General features: G+C 48.2%; 1 protein-coding gene across 4 annotated transcripts in view; it reads left to right on the top strand.

The window, feature by feature from the left end:
- Positions 1-1,408: 1,408 nt before the first annotated feature.
- LOC106750929 (gamma-aminobutyric acid receptor subunit beta) overlaps positions 1,409-18,636 on the top strand; it is a 79,667-nt gene continuing 62,439 nt past the window's right edge. For all 4 annotated transcript variants that reach the window (XM_014631586.1, XM_014631588.1, XM_014631587.1 and 1 more), the window contains exon 1: positions 1,409-1,527. In XM_014631586.1, coding sequence (XP_014487072.1) covers positions 1,430-1,527 — 98 coding nt within the window. In that variant the 5' untranslated portion in view covers positions 1,409-1,429. The remainder of the gene's footprint in view (positions 1,528-18,636) is intronic.

The raw sequence follows: 18,636 nt of genomic DNA on the forward strand, positions 1-18,636 counted from the left end.
CGTCAAAGGGAGTATAACGGAGGATCTCTGAGAAGTTAACGTTGAATTAAATAGACTTAACGTAGAACTGAAATCTCGACCCGGGCCGACACGCTTCTACCTGCATCGATACGGAGTTCCGAAACGCATTCCTGACATGACTGCGAAACATCAAGGTCGTGATTACCACGCGAACCTTTAACGACGTCTCCCTGAGCAGGCCGTGCCCTGAGAAAAAACCGCCGACTAAACCGTAATCTCCCTCCGCAGCGCGTCGACATGCACGCAGCAACGAGAGCCGACGAGAGGGATGGGGGTGGGTAGTGGCAGAGTGACGAAAACTACGAAGTTCATGAAACAATCAAGCAGTCAGGGTGACAGCGAGCGCAGGCACGACGGTAGTCGTCGGCTCGAGGCGAGCAGGCAGGTTAGGGTGGGTGAAAGACGGAAAAGGAGGGGATGAGAGTGAGAAAGGGCGAGGGTGGGCAGACAGGTAGGCAAGCAGGCAGGCAAGCAGGCAGGCAGGAAGGAAGGAATAGCGCGCCTGCGCGCTGAAACGGCCGGGCTAGACGCGAGAGCCGCCACTCCCGAGCGCGTAGCGGTGTACCGCGGGTGCTGACCGAGTGTCCCCGTGAGAAGAGCGAGAGAGAGAGAGTGCGAGAGCAGTCGGAAGAATGTCCATCGCGAGAGGAAGAATCCTACGGAAGCGGAGCCCGTGGCAGGACACCGCCGGCGATCAGGAGACTCCGACTCTGTAGGACGCGCGCAACCTCCAGGAGGACCTCGCCGCTGTCTCCCTCCTCCGCCGACCGATCCGTATAACACCCGTCATCCCGGTGCCGCTTCTACCCCGAAACACAGCGGGAATTGCGAACGGAACTCCGGTGTCGTGCGTGAGAACGGGGTGAGAGAAAGAGGGAGGGAGGAGAGAGAGGGGGGGGGAGAGAGAGAGAAACGGGAGCAGAAAGATTCGCAGCAAGAGCTGAGAGCACAGGATCGCGGGGTGTTCGCTGACGACACCGTCGCGAGACTGCTGCTCCGCGTATCGCACCGTTCATCGCGAGACGGCCAATCAAGACACCCCCGTTGTGATCTCGCCGCGAGTGACGGTGGTGCAAAGGCGGAGGGAGCGTCGCGCAGCTCGCGAAGCGGACGGTACACGCTCGTGGTGAAGGAAGTAATCTCGTCGCCACGAGTTAATCGCGAGTGCCGCGATATTACGGACCCACGCCGGTCCGCGTCGTCGCTCGAGTGTTCGCTGAAGAACGAAGGGATCGTCGTGAGAGTGATAGTGACGGCAACGGACGAGAGGCGAAGATCGGGCGAGAAGCGTCGGGAAGCGAGGGTGGTTCGCGAGGGTCGGAAAGCACACGGAGAGGAGCCCGAAGAGGAAGTAAGACGGGGGTTGGAGGGCGGGGCGGGNAAGCGCGGACAACTCCGGGGGACAAACATGGGGTCCTTCCGCATCGCCTCCTGGAGCCTCACAATCCTCGCGGCTACGATCGCCTTGCCACCCATCACGCATCGCACGCCCTTCGCATACGCCGCGTAAGTCAATCGTGTTTGCGCCCTAATCACGTAGTCGCGAGAACTGATATCTGCAGGGGAACCCGTCCCCCGAGGGAGTCAATTCGCGTTGATCGACGGGAGGAGACGTCCCGCCGCGTTGCTGATAGCTCGTCTTGAAATACGCGAGGCGCGCGCATGGGTATTTGCGGTATTAGAAAATAGCGTTGCGCGGGAACGACGAATCGTTCTCGTCCACCTTGCGTTCGCAAGCTGTCGCGAGTCCGTCACTCTCGATAATACCGCCCGTCCGATTCTCCTTTGAGGTCTTCGAAACGCGTAAGTGTTGAATAGTCACGGCAGACGTGTTAAATGCTCCGAAGAAACAGTGGAGAGGTTCTGCATGCGTTGTAAACATTCGTTTAGGAGTAGGCTAAGTATTAGAGGTATGTTAGAAAACGTGATATTCCTTACGTACACCTACTCCTGAATTGTAGCAGAGATATTGTCGATAAGGCATGCCGTAAACGCAGAGTTTCGTCAATGACATCATCGACGCTTTTGAAGAAACAACTAATCGCTACTCGATTTCACCCCCCCCCCCATGATTATCACATGTAATTAAAATATATATCGTTTCAAGTATTCTTCACGTTATTTCTATCGACAGTATTACCCGTATCATCGTAGAAGACTTGCCTGTCAATATTTCATTTTGGAGAACTCTCGTATCTTGTATCATGTGTTGGAATAATATATACCCCCTCCCCTCCCCCTCCTCGCTCTTATCACATCGATTACGCGAGACTCGCGACTCGCGTAAATTAGTCTTGCCGTTTCGACGTTGGGAAAATATTACGCGGGGCAAATGGTGACGAATGGCATTCTCATTGCGATAGGCGTCACTCATTATGCCACCTCGACGGGAATAACGAAGTTTTATTACGCGATCGTGTCTGACGTCAAGCCGCTGCCTAGCATCAAGTGCAAACAAGATAGGTTTAGCCTTTGACATAACGGGCGCCACAATGAGAGCGGCGCGTAGCTCTCTCCGCCGTCTGGATGCACCTTCGTGATTGCATGTAAATGAGCGGATACACGCAGCCACGTTGCATGCCCTGGCGTATGTCTCACCACCACGCGCGCAAGCTCTTTCCATGATCACAATGACGCCATCCCTCGTGCCTCCAAGGCGACGATAAGGAAGCTCTTTGCGTTTTAATAAGCGTAACATATTTCGCGCCGCGCCGGCATCGATCGTCTCAACGCGTAACTCGCGCCGTCCCGGTCGATAGTTCTTCATCGACGACTGTAATACAGCGTACGCTATTCTTCGATCAATACGTCAAAGGTTAATTGAGTATCCACGTGATAATTGTCACGGCTGTTTGGCCGATTCGGATAAATCAACGATCGCAATTCACACCGGCGCGATTTTGACGCGCGCGCGAACCGATCGCACGCGAAATTGCGACAACGCGGGAAATAACGAGCTAAAAAGAGAAGCTACGCGGCGCGTGTGCTCTTTCTCATGTATTTTATAAAATATCCGCGCCTGCGTCACGCACAAACTTAATGTCAGCTCGGCGATAAAGGAGTAAATATAGCGGCGCGATCGTGCATTAAGTATAATGTAATATCCCGAAACAAGAAGTTTTATGCAAGAAGAGTGATTTTTTTCGAGCCTTTCTCAACCTTTTCGGTGAATAATGGAGCCATTTAAAGAACACACGCGAGGGACTCTTTCATCGATCAAGCGGGTGTATTCGCGACGACGAGATAACTGGGAAACCGAGGACAAACGGTAGCACAGCGGTGGAACGCTTGAAATCGGCTGCACTCGTTCATCCGCTGATCGCGATTCACCAGTGGCGCGTATTAATAATCCGCAAATATAGCCGGCAAAGGTTTCAAGCCAGCGCTATCGATCACTTTGCACGAAACATTCGACATGTTGTATTACGGACGGCTGCGTACACCCGGACTCTTTCCCCTGGCCATTGCGATACGTCGCTCTACTACTGAAATCTTACTACGGCCAGTCTAGTCGCATCGATCGTGACATCCGCTAAATATATGAACACAACATATGATCGCGCGCACGGCGAGCTCGCCGATCTCACTGCGAATTCAAAACGATCGTGGGAATTTGTATCGCTATTCTTCTCTCGTAATTCCCGCGAGTCCCGAGCCAGCAATCATCGACTGATTACGTAAAGAGCGCGCGTATGTATTTTGCAACTCGATTATTCCGGACGTTCGGACGTTTTCAGCGGGAGCTTCAGCGTGAAGATGAAAGATTTTTCGTAATATCGCGGTTCCCCTATTTCGACGATGAAAAGGGTGTGTGACTATACTATCCCTGTAATTCTGTCTCAATGAAAACTATAGCCAACGATAACGATTATCGCCGTACATAGCCTGTTATTTTGAATGTTACAATAAACGGCATAAGATAAGTCTTTACCGGGAGGCCGAGCAGTGTAGTCTACCCGTACGCAATCACAATCACATTTATCTTCCAATACGTACGAATGTAGGATCATGAATAATCGCGAACTGTAATTGAAACGTTCGTTCAGCTCCCATCGTTGCTGGAATGTAGGGAACCGACACTCGACATTGGCTGAGACCGATATTATCGGCGGTATTTCGCGTTTAACTTTCGATTTATCTAACGAGATATACCTATTTGACGCGAGCTTTTTACGTATTAACGGCGTTGCTGTTGTTTCTCCTTTTTTTTCTCCCGGATACTCCCGCGTTAAATTTTCGGCAACTTTCCTAAAAGTATCGGACTATCAACGGCAATCGGCCAATCCCGAAACAGTTTTAATTTGCGGTGCGATTATATTCGAGGGTGGTAAACGAGTAGTTACATGTAGTCGCAGGGATTATCAATATTTACGCTCTTCCGGGGCGAAGCGAAGCCTCGGTCGTTCCACCTGTTTCCTCCTCGAGAGGGCCGCGCTTCTCTCCGGCCTCCTCCAAACCCCTACGAGTACCAACCGCGGAGGTACTGTAGTGTGGTATCGGTGATCGTAGTAGAGCTCTCGAGCAGGAGGGTGCTCCCGACGTGGCAGAGCTCCAAATCCTCCTACGCCGCCACCCTCGCCAGCCCACCGCGGCTAGGATCGTCGCCACCCTCGCCCACCCTTGGATCGGTGGCGCACAAGCAGGCCCCTTCTCCCTATGAGCGAGAAGAACACCCTTTTTGCTTCACCCGGTCACCCGGACCGAGCTCGATCCGGAACCCCAATTACGCGCGCCATCTTCATCGAAGTTTCTGTCATCTTCAAGATAGCCTCATTACTTAAACCTCCGGCGATCGTCGCCGTTGAATTATTTCGCAACGACGCAAATTCATAACGAAATCGCGGGAATATTGTTAAGGGTGACAATAACGGTTACTCCGTATGAGAAGAATCGGACGAAACAGTCGCGAATGATAAAGAAAGAAATAACTATCGAACGTGTGTTTTATGAAGTTTCACATATGATAAAAGTTCTAAAATTCGAGGTGTATTAACGATATAGTGTATTAATATAATGTATTAATATATTAAGTGTATTAACGAAATATATATAATATATATATATTAACGATATCGCGAGATTAGGTGTACAAGTTTATATACTGTCACCCCTGTCTCTCTCTCTAACTATCGTAATACTCGTATTAACGTTCAAATTAATGCTCTATCTCGAAACACACAATTACGAGAAGTACACCATAAATTCTGCCAGTCAATATTGCGGAAAATCTACGAGCTTGCAATTACACCGCGGGAGTAATTAATGGCTATTGTCGAAAATACCGGCTCAAGGATTTCGCCAAGTGCGCTACTTATCGACCGGCGATATCTCGGCTCTCGTAGACGGAAGTATCCTTTGGCAACTCTCCGGAATTGAAAACGTCGTGGATTATCATCCAGCGGAGAATCGTCGTGTTTTCGTCGCAAGAGCATCGGACAGCCCGCCGCGGAAACAGGCGAGATCGCGCCAAGTCATTCGACTCCGACTGACCTATTTTCCACGGGCAGCGTACAAACGCGCGTACTTTGCGGCGGGGTACGGATTGTTGTTTTCCTTCGCGCATCTACTAACCCGACCTATGCAACCGCGTTGGCAACACCAACGCTGGTGGAAGGATAACAATGACAGCCGATGCCACCGAGTGTTTTTCCATTACCGTTTCGGCCAGAAAAGATTTATCTTGCTCGCGGATATCTGGCATTCGCGCGCTCGCGTAATGGAGCTTTTAATGCGTTTCCGCTTCTGGTACGCCACCGTATATCTCAATATGAAGTAGAAATTTGGCAAATAATCGGGCTGAATTTCGCGCGTTGCTGGCCGAACGATTAAGAAGTCATCATATCGGCCGTGAATAAATATTTCAGGCGTATCGGGCGCAACTTGAATGACAAATAAACACGATCATCGTAAATGTCATTGAAAATTCTGGTATATAAACTCTTCGTGAAACCGGAGATAGTTTTTATTTTATTTCATTAGAAAAAATATGCGCTTCGTGTTATTTATATACATGTATACACACACACACACATATATATATATATTTATTTATTTACATGTGTGCATATACATATGTACACTTACACATGTACTGATATAAATTGATGACGTAGTACAGCGCGAAAGGTCGATGGTTGCCATGTGCTCCAAATTCAAAAACAGAGCATTTTACGTAAACGATTAGTGACTGGCAGCTGGCATATAAAGGCAGAAATCGGGCACAGTGGGATAGTGAGAGGTGAGCAGAGAGGGAATGACGCTTCGCTCGCAAACAACCAATGCATATTTAATAGCGGACGATTATTAATGCGCGCTTACGCGGGTGATTGATGAAACTGTACAGACTCGTGCAAGCCTGAACAATTTATGTCACGATTCATATGTCGTTACGACCACAAGTCTGTTCTATTTAGGTGCACCTTTTTGCATTTTCTACATTTAGAACGATAGAGTTTAAAAGAAGCGGAGAAGAACGAGGACAAGCGCGGAACGTATAATTAAAAATTATAGATCGTCCTCTCAGGAAGAGAAGAACGATCATTCGCGTATAGAAATATCTCGAGAACCGCCTCGTTTCAAATGGAACGAACAAGTCGCATCGGAAAGCAAAACGAGAAGAAATTTATGCGCGTGCACTTAAAGAAGCGGTCGCGAAAGTCTCGACGTCGCATTGCAACGAACACGCCATTTCCGACGCGTCGCTTCATGTGACCCGCCGCTGTATTATCACTATCGACGACGTTATGACGTCTCCAGCGAGATCGCGCGGCGTAACACATAACAAAACGTATTTCCGATAGCGACTTCGAACTTAATCGGAGCGCCGGTAACTCGACAGTGAAGAGGCGCGAACGAAGACACGAGAGGACGGCATCCGGATCGACGAGCGAGCTCCTATCCAGTTAGCTGCAAATCGAATATTCTTCGGTAACTGTAATATCCGGCTGAGCCGCGCCGAGCATTCAGGTGGCTGACTGTTCCCCGTGCTTTACCACTGGCACACCGCCGAGTGCCATATTCCGCGCCGCGGGGATACAGGAAACCGTAGCCTCGATACTAATGATTTCATCCAACCGGCTCGTTCGCCTTCGCTTAGCGCAACGATACACTCGAGCGCGAACTTGAATTTCTGCTACGTAAACCCGGCACTTACCGCTCGTGGAAAAAATTTGCGTCCGCGTTAATAATGTCCCTTCCCGTCTACAAATACATACTTTGGCACTCTTGCTGAAAAGTGATTTTACAAAATGCACACGGTCCATCGGTGATTATACTTTATACTAAAATATTTGCCACACATTCAGAATTCAAATTCTTCGATACAACGTTACTCGGATAGAAATTTAAAACGGAGGCTGGAAGGGCCCTGCACTATTTTTTTTCTCACTTATATCCAGGCTACGTGAAGACAAGCTCACTTAGACCCTACACAGAAATGTAAGTCAAAATTTCAGTTCTACATTAAGTCTATTTAGTTCTACATTGTCTTCGAAAGTTTTGTATTGTAATCCCTTTGATGTTATAAATGGGAAGATATTTCCATTTCCTCTACTTGAAGACTTAATGTAGAATTTAAAATCCTCCCCCGGGAGATTCCCTAAATTCCCTCGTTAACATCAAAGGAGCACTATTAGTGCTTCTTTGATGTTACAAATGAGAAGTTATTTCCGTTTCCTCCACTTGAAGACTTAATGTAGAACTAAGTAGACTTAATGTATGACCAAAATTTCGCCTCGAGAACGCTCGTATAAATTAAAGCCAGATTTGCAAATGTAACTAGGTCCAATCTTGGCATATCTAACTAGACCCTATTTTAATACAAATATGGCTGGACCATATTTTGTTATATTATCAATTTATAAAAGAATTTCAATGCAAATTTGTAACTTATTTCTTTTTTTTTTAATTTTCTACTTAAACACTATTTTTGCAAAATAAAATCAAAGTTTTAGTTAATTTGGTCTTATTTTGACCTTATTACAGTGAATTTTATTTAAGTCTCTTTAAAACTTCGTTTTAAAGTAATTCAGGAATTGGTTATTTCAAGCTCTGACTGAGCACTATGAGCACAGGCCTTGTTTGAAACGTTCACCTCAGGGTCTATTTATAAAAAAATGTATTCAGAATTTGCCTTTATTGGCCATATTTAGACCCAAGCAAACCTATTTTGGGACATGCCTACCTAGGTTCAAAACAAATTTGAGGCTACGCCACGATTAAATTCTTTACCCAGGTAGCTATTGCTGCGCCCCTAGAGTTTCATAATTCAACATCTTTGAAGGAACAAACGGAGTACGCGTGTTTCTTTAGAAAAGTATGATTTAACGCAAAATGTTACTTGAATAATAGACATATATCGTCACGAGCGACTTTACAGTACGCAGCGAGCAAGCAACACCAGCGCACATGCCACTTCCTTAAATCCGTCCCTCGGAAATTTTCTTCTCATTATAGGCATCATAAACTTCAAGTTTTTCCTTGCGTAATAATCGACAGGGAACATTCTTAATACGACACGCTCGGCCTTCGAACAAACTTTTCCGCGCGACTTTACGTATTCTTCGCGGCACGCTCGCCGTCGTATCTGTCATCTTGCGCGGAAATCCGATCGCGATTTTCAATAAACCCCTCCGCGAATGCAAATTCGCGGTATGCGCCATGTATAAATTCGCGTCGAATCCCAACGAAGCCAGGACGTGCATTTTCTGTCACAAATATCGCGACGATACCAGAAACGTGCCGATCGAAGTTATTAGTGCCAGAGTTAAAGTACTTGGACAGTAACCGCGATGGAGGGTCGAGCAGCTCGCGAGCGGTCACGCGATACGGTGACTTTCCCGTCCGCTTCTGGATTTTAACTCGTGGCTTTTGCGCTCGTAAATTCGTGCGCCGCGGCGAGTGTCACGATTAATATGCGGTTGTTCTGCTCCGCGCGACCTCCCCCCCCCCGCCGTCTACACGGCCGCCACGTTGCAAAATCCGCAACCGTGTCGTGACAGTTGCCGTACTTTCAAATTACTTTCAAATTACCACTCGCCGAATACGAAGATTCTGCCACGCGAATGGAATAAACCAAATTATTACGTCGTCTGCGGCCGCACCGCAGCCGCAAAAGAGCAAATAAGTTACGACAGCCGTGCGGTACATATAACGCGTGCCCGCTCTCGCCCAGTCTCGAAGATGCGTCCGCCAATCGAGCTCGAGTGTGGTTGCGTGACGTAATAAAAAAATCATATCAAATTTATTCGCGATCGCAAAGAAAGCGACGGTCTATAAATCTCACGCGAGGTTCGGCCTGCGCCCGAATTTAATTCAAAATAAGGCTATTGTTGTGGACAAAAATAAGAGATATGGTCAGTCGATGAATACTCTCGAGTTCTTTCTCATAAAATAACTGAAAAATTGGGATAAATTGAAAGCGCGGTTCAACATGCGAAGATACGTAAAAACGTAATAATATACACTAAAAAGCATTGAAAATGCTCCACGTAAAAGGATACATCGGATTGGGCAGAAACTTGATAAACAGGGAGACAGAAGACTCAAGACCGAATAATCTCAGTTCATTGACAAAATAACAATAGGTTTATATAAGATAGCCCAACTGGCCCCATGATGGCCAAATGTGTTCTGTAATTTTGGCCCTAATCGGACAGATCCTTCTAGGTGGGGCATTTTCAATTAATGTATAAAACAATAATTGCCGGTATCGCAATGTAAAGTGAAAAAAATACCGATAGTGCATACACGTATGTACCGAAATAAATCGTCCTGATCTCCTTCGAGTATTTTCTTCCGAGTGAATGGGTCGGGGTGGTATCTATATCTCTGCGGCGTGCATGTGGGTGGTCAAAGTCAATCGAATTATTTATAAATGAATGGAAAGATACGTAGGGCGCGGAGAGATTCAACGGGAATCGATCTACGTTCAAGGATGAATGGAGCGAAGTCAAAGAATAGCCAAGAACGATACAACCGTAAGCAAACGTTATAAGCAATGTAAGGCGGCTAGATGCTGGCACACGCGTACGGGGGACGGGCGATGCAGCGAAGACGATATGGAAACGAGTCGGTATAGTCGGGTAAACTAACAACTTGATCTCTCTCTTGGGTACAGAGTCACGTAAAGGAAACAAAACAATCAACTCGCTGCTGGCAAGCAAAGTTCCTAACGGGTCTTCAGATCTCACGGACTATAACGGGTGGGTGAGGCGCGCGCATGCTCTTTTGGAAATGGTAGAAATAACTCTGATAAGCGAGGACGAACGTTTACAGTCGACACACGTTTAGTTATTCGCGCATATCGTGCGGCAAATGACAACAAGGCGGATGGTATTGAAACCGTGGACGTTAAAAAATTAAACGTCGCGTCCGTGAAAACATATACAAATAATTAAGCGGCAATTATTTCAGTACACACTCTTCCGCGTCGCGCAAAAGATAAGGTGGAAATACATTCAGACACGGCATGCGAGCGCGGAAACTTTCGCAATCTATCATCGCCACGCTGTCATCATCGCATTGCCCATCGGCCGTGATAAACATCACGCAACGCCTATGGAGAACCATCGAAGCTCCCTCTCTCTTTCTCGCTTTCTAAAAGCTTTCTTTCGTCTTCGCGAGACTCGTAGGTGCGACAAAGTGATGGACGACTTGAAAGCCGCCGGTGACGATGCGTATCGAGAAACGCCGGCGCGACGATTATTCGCGGCGCGACGCGTACGCGAAGTCGAAGACGAGCAAAGACGACGCGCGGCGGACTCGGCAAAGAAGGGGCAGCAGTCGCGGGAGATCGAACGGGGTTGTCGGAGATTGTGGGTGGCCGTCGGAGGAGAGAACGGGGGTTCCTCGCGTGCAGCCTTGACATGGGCCAGGAAATCAATGGGACCTCCAACACCGACGCAAACTCGGTCAACCGAGCCCACGTCCATAATGTCGTGCTGTACGCGCGCGGATGTACGCGCGGCATTGTCGGAGCGGCAATCGATGCGAGATCCTATCGGGAAACGTCTCCGCGCGAGCCATCGAATTTCTACCCTCGAGCCCAGCTGTTGGCTTAAAAACTGCCGGTCAATCCGTTCGCCCGGGTTAATGGCACACGGAAGATTCAGACGTCGCGATAAGCGCCGTTTGATGAAGAACGCGAGAAAAACGAGTTGCGATAATGCCGTGCGATCCCTCCTTGAAGTCGGGAACAAACAGCGGAATGCGGATAATGGATTAATGAGGATCTCCCCTTGGAGAGACGCGTTTAGTCGAAAGACGGTCCCTCGACTCGAGTCGATACCAACGCGTGATGTCGCGGGGCGAATGTTTACCGAGATGCTTCCCGACAAACTTCATCTTTGCTGTGTAGCACACTTGCCTGTATCTACACACCACGGAAATAATAAGGTGCTCGTTTGACTGTGAAGAGAAAAGCCGGCGATATCGGAGCGAGTTTGGGCGGAAAAAAAGAATTGGTGTGTCGTGCATTCCTAAAAAGTCCGCGATCTCGATCCAACGTCCGTCCTGCTGTCTATCGCGATGATGGCATCGCGGTGCCGATGGGCAGGAAATGAAACGACGTTTCAAAGGAAACGTCAAACAGTCCAGTAGGCACGCCTCGCCGATCAGAAGCAACCACTCTATCTGTTCTCTCCACTTGATTTCCCTACATCAGATATCAAGTAACGAAACAGATAGCTGCATTTCGCAAATAACACTGTATCGACAGACAGATGGATAGATATATATAATACGTATATGTGTATATATATATATATATATGCGTGCATACATACATGCATATATACATACACATTATGTTTTACAGCTGCATGTTTCACCTGTGTAATTATTTGTCATCGTACGACCTTCGATATTTACCAGCTTAAAACCACCAATTTTCGAAAATAGCTCCCGACGGCTAAAAAAACAAAAGAAAAGATTCGCCGAGGGATTTCGCTCGTTTAACCCGATGACAGGCGAGGCACTTCGGTCGTACGTCGACATTAGTATTATCGACGAGAAACAGCCGTCGACAATAAAGGCCGACCTCCGACGTAACCCGCAATCGCGGCCGTGTATCTGCATGCCAGAACCTTGACGAGAGCGCGGCCAGGGCTGCCAATCAATGGCGAGGACATCACCCTCGACGACTAACGTCTGCCGTCCTTGATCGTCCGTTCGCCGCCGCGCCGCGTCGAGTCGCGTCGAGCCGCGCGCGACTAAAGCCGCTACACACGTTCGGAATACTTGAGGCGCCGAGGTCGAGTCAGGGCTACATTCCAGGGCTAACTGGTGGTAACGAAAGTACAATAGCATCTTCCGCAGGTGCATGAATTTAAAGGAGAAAGAGCTACGTCGCCGGCGATAGAGCCAAGCGGCTCGAGGACACGAGTGTCGTGAGCGCCGGTGTCTGTGCCATTTTGTACGATTCTCGCGATTAATCATATCGTGCAATCGCCAGCTATCGATCGCTGCCCTTCATCACGTAAGCGCGCCGAGCCTTCTATTCCTATGTCGGGACGGTTAAAATCGCGCGCGACATACTTGATTTTTCACGCGCCTTTCGCCGTTGCTTAGCAATGAAGACAGACTAAGGACGAATTAATTTCTTTCATCTCGGCCGCACGTCCGGTTGGCCCATGCCTGTTGTGTTTCTCAATACGCGCCGCACAATCGGCCGGCGCAGCGTAAATCTTTTACGCGTGGTCGCCGTGCCAACCATCACGGCCGTTTAATTCGTCATAATGCCGGCCCGGCGTCGAAATTAAACAGTCTCCGTATGCGCACTCGCGAAATTGCACGAAAAACACCGAGAGACCGGGGAAAACCGACCGAGCGACCGGTGAAACACGTTTTGTAATTCAGCGTGTGAATAGGATCAAGCGCTCGAGCGTACGTATGTGTGTGAGCGTGTTTGCCGCACGAATGAGTGCGCATCGAGCCGCCGAATACGGAGTGCACGAACAGAAGTAATGCGTGTACGGGTGTGTGCACACCGGGCTGTCGGTGTAGGAACGTGACAAAAGAACCTTCCAGGTCGCATTAAGGTAATGCGTCGTGGTTACCGCGTTAAAATTCATCTAAAAGTTAGACGAATACCGGGACAACGAGCGGAGCGGACTTCTTCGCGCCACCGCGCCGGTAATTTGCATATGGCTTGTCTTAAGAAAATCAACACGGCCGCGTGCTGTAGCGCCCATTATTACTAAACGCGTCTTAAACAAACGAGCTCACCGACGAATCTCGAGTTGATCTTTCCCGAGTGTGAAAGTAATTGGATCGACGTATCGTCGCCTATCGCGTGTTTTTCGATATCTTGATTATGAAATCTCGAACTGTTCAATCCTAGCGATCAAATAATACCCTGTTTTAAGAGCGAACGCGTTGTTTTATTTAAATATAAATCCTTACACTTTGACTCACGTACTCGAGAGCCGTCGATTACGAGCGTCTTGATCAGACGTTGCGTCAAACTTCCGCTAACTCGACTTTAAGCCTGTTAAAGAATTCGTCATCAAGATATTTGCCCAGCTGCTCGTGGAATACCTTGTCTGTTCCAGACCGATATTACGAACCATTCATGCGCTCATCAAGCCGGCGGGGTGTAACACGCCACTTTATTTGCTCAAATGTCGTCCTCCTTGATGGATTACTCGCGACTCTTCGAGCCACCACCCCCTCTCCGAGCGATCGCGACGTGCCAATAACAACCATAAACTATAAATATAAAAGTGCGGCGTAATCCCGCATCTTCGAGCGTCGGTGATTATATCCCACGCAACTTCACACATCGATTGCATCCTCCTCCTCTATGTATGTGTGTGTGTGTGTGTATGTGTGTGTCAAGGTTATTTACTTTTATTCTTCCGACGCGCATTATGAATTTCTGATCAGCGTTGGGACACGTGTCCCAAGTCGATGAGAAATATTTATAACGTTATCGACCGCATTTCCGCGTTGCGCTGCGTCTGCGTCGGCAAACGGTTGTAATTACCGATTAGCGATCCCCCATTCGATCGATCGCGAGTCCCGCGACCGGCGACCCTACCTACGCATTCTTTCCGGAATTTCGGAGGCAACGGGAATGTCGGGCGGGAAAATCCGCCACCGAGACGAGCGATCGCCGGTAATCGGCAACGCGTTAAACCGGCAATTTCCCTCTTACGAATGTAATTACTGGCCCGTATTTACGCGGACCTCTCGCAAGTCACGGCGTATATAGCCGGCTGGAAAAAGCCCCGACGACGCCGTCACCGACGGTAAACCCTCCCGTGTATAAAAAGCCATTGCAATCACGCGGTATACTGGCACGCTAATGGGGCATTGATATAATTAACTGCTATACCAGCACGCTCTTTCTCTCTCTTTCTCTCTTATCGAGCCGGACTCGTATGCCGTTGCAGCCACCCGCCGTCGCCGCACCGCCACGAACGCACGCCTCGACAAAAATAGCGCCGCGTCAATATACACGGTGTCCCAAGTGTCGCGCGTGTTCTCTCGATTAGAGGTCAGTCCGATAGCGTGTGTTTGTCCCAGGCGGAAGAGACTCGATTAAATCCGTCCTGGACATGATATCCGCTCCATATTTGACGTTTACACAGAGTATGATGCAGCGGCCTGCTTTCGATCCACGGTTGCGCCGTTACAACTCCTGAATCTTGAATTTAATCGGTATTTCGTGTTACGATGCATCAACGAGCCCGATAAAAAGATAGATCGTTACGATGTTGATTATGAATTATTCTCAGCCGGCAAAACATTAAAAAGCGCGCCTGCTCTTCGAATAGAAGGCGTTACTCGATTTTGATACTTGAAAATCTCCCGGTTCTCTCCTACAAATTCCAGCTAATTAAGCCGTCGATAAGCAAATCGATAGCACGGGGGCTTGTTCCCTCATTCAACTTCGCGACTCCAGCCCCGGTAGTGGAATTTTAATTTAAAGATCAGCCGCAGCCCGAATACGTAACGTTAAAAGCCCCGGGTTATCCGGATGAAAATTGACGGCGACCGTCGCGGCAGGGAAATTCGAGGGGGAGAAATGCGCTTGCAGTGGCGCGCACGCACGCAGTCGCCTTGCTTTCGCGAATTTCCGCCGCTCGACCTGCGTCAATGCGCGTTACGCGCGCGCGTCTTCGGGGCTGTATTTTTATTTAACCCACGGTGGAGTGAGCGCGCGCGTCGGGCGGAAATATCGCGTTCGTGATGACGATGGGGTTGATACAGCGGACGGAGGGGCACCAGGAGCGCGCACGAGCCGAGCGAGCGGAGTCGAGAGGCAGCACGACGGGGAGGAAAAAGCACGCGGGGTTGCATACTACACGCACGAGGAGAGAACGTCGAATTAAACGGGGTAAACTGAATTTTGTCGGCGCGACTACGCAATGCGGGGAGGAGTTTCTCATATTTTCCGACGTACCTGCAATTTATCTGGCTTCAGCCGCCGATAGAAGCACACACATGCGCGCACGCTTCGCTCTTTCATTATTCGAAACGTGAATCGTGTACGTAGCCGGAAAAAAAAAGAATAACCTCGCCGGTGCATCGCGGATAACGTGTACCAACGCGAGAACGAGAAAAATAAATAGCCGCGCGAAGGGAGACGTCGCGAAACGCGGAATTTCTCCGCCCCCCGTCATCGCGCGAAAAATTATCGACGAAATTGCTGTTTCATTGATCACCTTTGCGAACGCACCGAAGCTTCCCCCCCCCCCCCCCTTTCTCTNTGTTTCTCTCGTTACAGCGCAAGCTAAAAGCTACTATTCGTAAAAAGAAAGCCCATGTATTTTTAGCCGGATGAAAAATGGAAGCGGAATAGCGCTGCCTTATCGAGATAAATTCGCTACATGCTTTCTTAATCGCTGTACGCGGCTCGCCTGGAACAATTCTCTTGTACAGGAGCTTTTCTTTTAATCTACGGCAATCCGTATCTTCTTTCTACGTCATTTAGAATAATCTTCCGCAATTTGTCATCACCCTTTGCATACGCGACTATTCCCGCATAGTTTCGAAATGTCTCCCAATGTTCTGCGCGAAATTTTAGCACGCGTACCGAGCCGAGAGATCGCGTGCGAGCCGATCCAAGATCGACTCGCATACCTTGAGTAGAAACAGCACGATACCGACGTGCCGACCTTACTTTATTATCAGCCATCATAAGTACAGCCGCACGCAGGCTGAATTTTCCCTCTCGTGACTTTTTCTCCCGCCCTCATAAATTCAGTGAGCGAAATGCTAATGTATGTTAACGTTAAATCGATGCCATTTGCGACCGCGCGAATCGATACATGCAAATGGCCGATTAAGAGCGCACGTACAGGTTGTGGATCCGTCGGTGATCCCGAAAGGCACAAAGCGAGTAAACGACGCGCGGATCGTCCCTCCGGCTGATTAAAAGCAATTTTCGTCGGATCCATCGTCGCACGGAGGTCGGCGTGATTAATTTCACGTCCGGCGGACGGACGAAATCTCGCGCGCGCGCGCGCGGGCTTTAAGTACGGTGCAGGAATAGGAGTAATCCGCGCGTCGGTCGATGCCGCACGTGTGACTAAATTGCCCGGTACGAGAGCAAGAGAGAATTCTCGGAAGTTCGCGTCCCGATCGAAAATCAAAAGCCGTGACTCGTCGAGAGGCTTGAATATTCATGATTAATATCCGAATATTACAAACTGCAGTAGGCGGCGCCGTTCTTCATCGGCCTTAAAAGCGCGGCCGGCGCGAAACGATTATCGTTTAACGCTAATGCGATTTTCGGCATTAGTAGGGGAGAATTACACGGTCACTGCGCCGGAATAGATAGAACACAATGCGCTATTGATAATCGGTAATTTACATGAACTTCATTTGCGATAGTTGCGAGATTACGTTGTAACGTCGTTTCCACGGAAAATTGATGCCCGCTTAGAACCACGTTTTGAAAGTAAGTCTCTGTGTGCCGCACGTTAAGCGCTATCTTCGTAGCTGAGCGATATTCATGAAAGTACCTATCTAGCTAAAAGTGCATCGGCCACTCCCGCACGTGTGACTAAATTTCCTTGCACGAAGCTCACGTCTTCGTAACTACACGGGGAATCAAAAGCGGAACGTTGTCAAACGAGGCTTGAATATTCATGATTTGTATTTGAATATTACAAGTCCGCGAGCTTTTTGTTAACCCTGGAATGCCAGCTCTAGCTCGAAATTATGTTTCTCTCTCCGGCTGGCGTCGATCCTCAATTAACGCGGTAAGGTGTGAAGTCTATTCCTCGCACAAAATACAAACAACGCGCAAAACACGCTCGTCTTCAATTCGATATTTTTTTCCAAAATTCCTTCATACATAATTACGTTTCGGGCCCGTTTCTCTTTCATCTATCATAAATTTGAATGAAAGAAAAAGAAAACAGAATGAATGTAGCACGGAAATTTTTTAACGCGAACTACAGCTTCAATTATACTGCCGGATTGCTTCTATCGCGCTTACCTTGCCCGATTTTCATCGCAATAATTGAAGAGCCGTTATTTTAAAATTCATTATGCGAAATTGTGCGGCTGCTGTGTGTGCGCAACCATGTAATGGTGATAATGATAAATGGTAATTGATGGTAACCTCGTTTACCGCGGCAAAGTAACGACGGATGAGCAAAAACTCGGCGCACGTACGGGACTACGTCGGCAGCATCGATAATCCGTGTTAACATTCTGCACATTCCGCGGAGATAATACACGGGAGAGTTAAGATACGCGTGTGTCGCTCGTCAAGAACTACCTTCGCTGTTCTTTCGCGAAGTCTCTCTCGACGATATTCCACGATAACCCGGCCCGTGTAGCCGAGAGCCATTTTGATAACCGGATCGAACTCGCACGGATGTTAGATACGACGGTAGAAGTCAGAGTAATCCAAGCGCCGGTAGTTTCCGCATGTGAAATGGTCGCTGTTCGCGCACTGGTATTAGTACAGGCGTACTTGTATTTCACACACGACGCTCACAGCGCCGTATTGCAAATCGAAGCCGGGGCTAACGGCAAAGTAACATAATCGACGTATATACGCGTCAGGTAGAAATTCGGTTAACCAATGTTATAATTACTGTTTGCAGTAATTATTAATCGCGTGCGATATACACCTCTAAACTTCATGTAATATTCGCGTTATATCCCGTAATCGATTAAAAACCATTACCGCCGGCGATATCACGTTAATCAAACTGTCCGATTAATATATTCCCAATATATATATATATATATATTCGACACATATTTTTGTCGATAAATGAGATCAAAGAGAAATTATGCGTCTTTCGGACGATATCTATAACAACGAGCGGATAATTAATTCGGATTCTATTAATAAGAGATTAAATAAGGGACGCTTTATCAGCGAGAAGCTTCGAATAATATTGTGTTACGGTGTCTTGTCGTGAACAATGTTAATCCATCTTGCGAAAGAACATAGTTACCTCCGTGATCTCTTGATCCCGATGTCTTATTAATATCTGACGTAACCTGATCAGCTTCGCTGCAACTGCATTGCCGTATTTGCGAAACACGTCCTGTAACGCGGTTAATTCCTTATCCACGTCCGGTAGCCGGATGGAACTCGTTGGACACAACGGAGAAATCAGAGTAATCCAGGCGACGTCGCATATG

The sequence above is a fragment of the Dinoponera quadriceps genome, unplaced genomic scaffold (genome assembly GCF_001313825.1).
Source record: "Dinoponera quadriceps isolate SergipeBrazil2010 unplaced genomic scaffold, ASM131382v1 scaffold4681, whole genome shotgun sequence".
NCBI classification, from domain to species: Eukaryota; Metazoa; Arthropoda; class Insecta; order Hymenoptera; family Formicidae; genus Dinoponera; species Dinoponera quadriceps.